This window comes from Eimeria mitis, genomic scaffold (assembly GCF_000499745.2).
Source record: "Eimeria mitis Houghton genomic scaffold, Emh_scaff2578, whole genome shotgun sequence".
Taxonomy (NCBI): domain Eukaryota; phylum Apicomplexa; class Conoidasida; order Eucoccidiorida; family Eimeriidae; genus Eimeria; species Eimeria mitis.
In genome coordinates, this window is record NW_013570919.1 from 5,698 (window position 1) to 6,788 (window position 1,091).

Here is a 1,091-nt window from a genome sequence, read left to right on the forward strand (position 1 = left end):
CTGCAGCACGAGCTGGCAGCACTTGCTGCTGCTGCTGCTGCTGCTGCTGTTGCTGTTGCTGTTGCTGCTGTCGCTGCTGTTGCTGCTGTCGCTGCTGTTGTTGCTGTTGCTGCTGTCGCTGCCGTTGTTGCTGTTGCTGCTGACGCTGCTGTTGCTGCTGTTGCTGCCGTTGTTGCTGTTGCTGCTGTCGCTGCAGTCGCTGCAGCTCCTGCTGTTGCTGTTGCTGCTGCTGTTGCTGCTGTCGCTGCAGTCGCTGCAGCTCCTGCTGTTGCTGTTGTTGCTGCTGTCGCTGCTGTCTCTGCAGCTGCTGCTGTTGCCGCTGTCGCTGCTGTTGCTGCTGTCGCTGCTGTCGTTGCTGTTGCTGCTGTTGCTGCTGTTGCTGCGGTTGCTGCTGTTGCTGCTGTCGTTGTTGTCGCTGCAGCTGCTGCTGTTGCTGTTGTCGCTGCGCTTGCTGCTGTTGCTGCGGTTGCTGAGGTTGCTGAGGTTGCTGATATTGCTGCTGTTGCTGCGGTTGCTGCGGCTGCTGCTGGTGCTGCTGTTGCTGCGGCTGCTGCCGTTGCTGCGGCTGCTGCTGTTGCTGCGGTTGCTGCGGTTGTTGCGGTTGCTGCGGCTGCTGCTGTTGCTGCTGTTGCTGCTGCTGCTGCTGCTGTTGCTGCTGCTGCTGCTGCTGTTGCTGCTGTCGCTGCTGGCGTCGTCGCCTTCGCCTCGATATTCTCCGCCGCGGCTGCTGCTGCGCGTCCCCGTTGCTGGGCTTCATACGCAGAGCAGAGGAGGCTGAACCCATGAGGAGGGGGTTGTATGTGCCTACAGGCTGCTGCTGCTGCTGCTGCTGCTGCTGCTGCTGCTGCTGGTGGTTGTTGCAGTAGCTGCTGTTGCTGTTACCTGCTGCTGCTGTTTTTGTTTGCTGCAGTTTCTGCTGCTGTCTGCTGCTGCAGCGGCTTCACCTTGATGCTAGAGCTTTGGGCTTGTGTGTATTTTCTGGTGATCTGAATGCTGGGGTTTATAACTACAAGACATGCAGCAGCTCCTCAGCTGCTGCAGCAGCAGCTGCTGCTGCTGCTGCAGCAGCAGCAGCAGCAGCAGCAGCTAGC

The 1,091-nt window shown here is 59.8% G+C and overlaps 1 protein-coding gene across 1 annotated transcript in view; it reads right to left on the minus strand.

Annotated features, from left to right (window-relative positions):
- The window catches only part of EMH_0055810 (E3 ubiquitin-protein ligase, putative), a gene marked incomplete at both ends in the record, with an annotated part of 5,709 nt that extends 4,925 nt beyond the window's left edge, over positions 1-784 (minus strand). Inside the window, one exon of the mRNA XM_013497274.1 lies at positions 10-784. Coding sequence (XP_013352728.1) covers positions 10-784 — 775 coding nt within the window. The remainder of the gene's footprint in view (positions 1-9) is intronic.
- Positions 785-1,091: the final 307 nt, after the last annotated feature.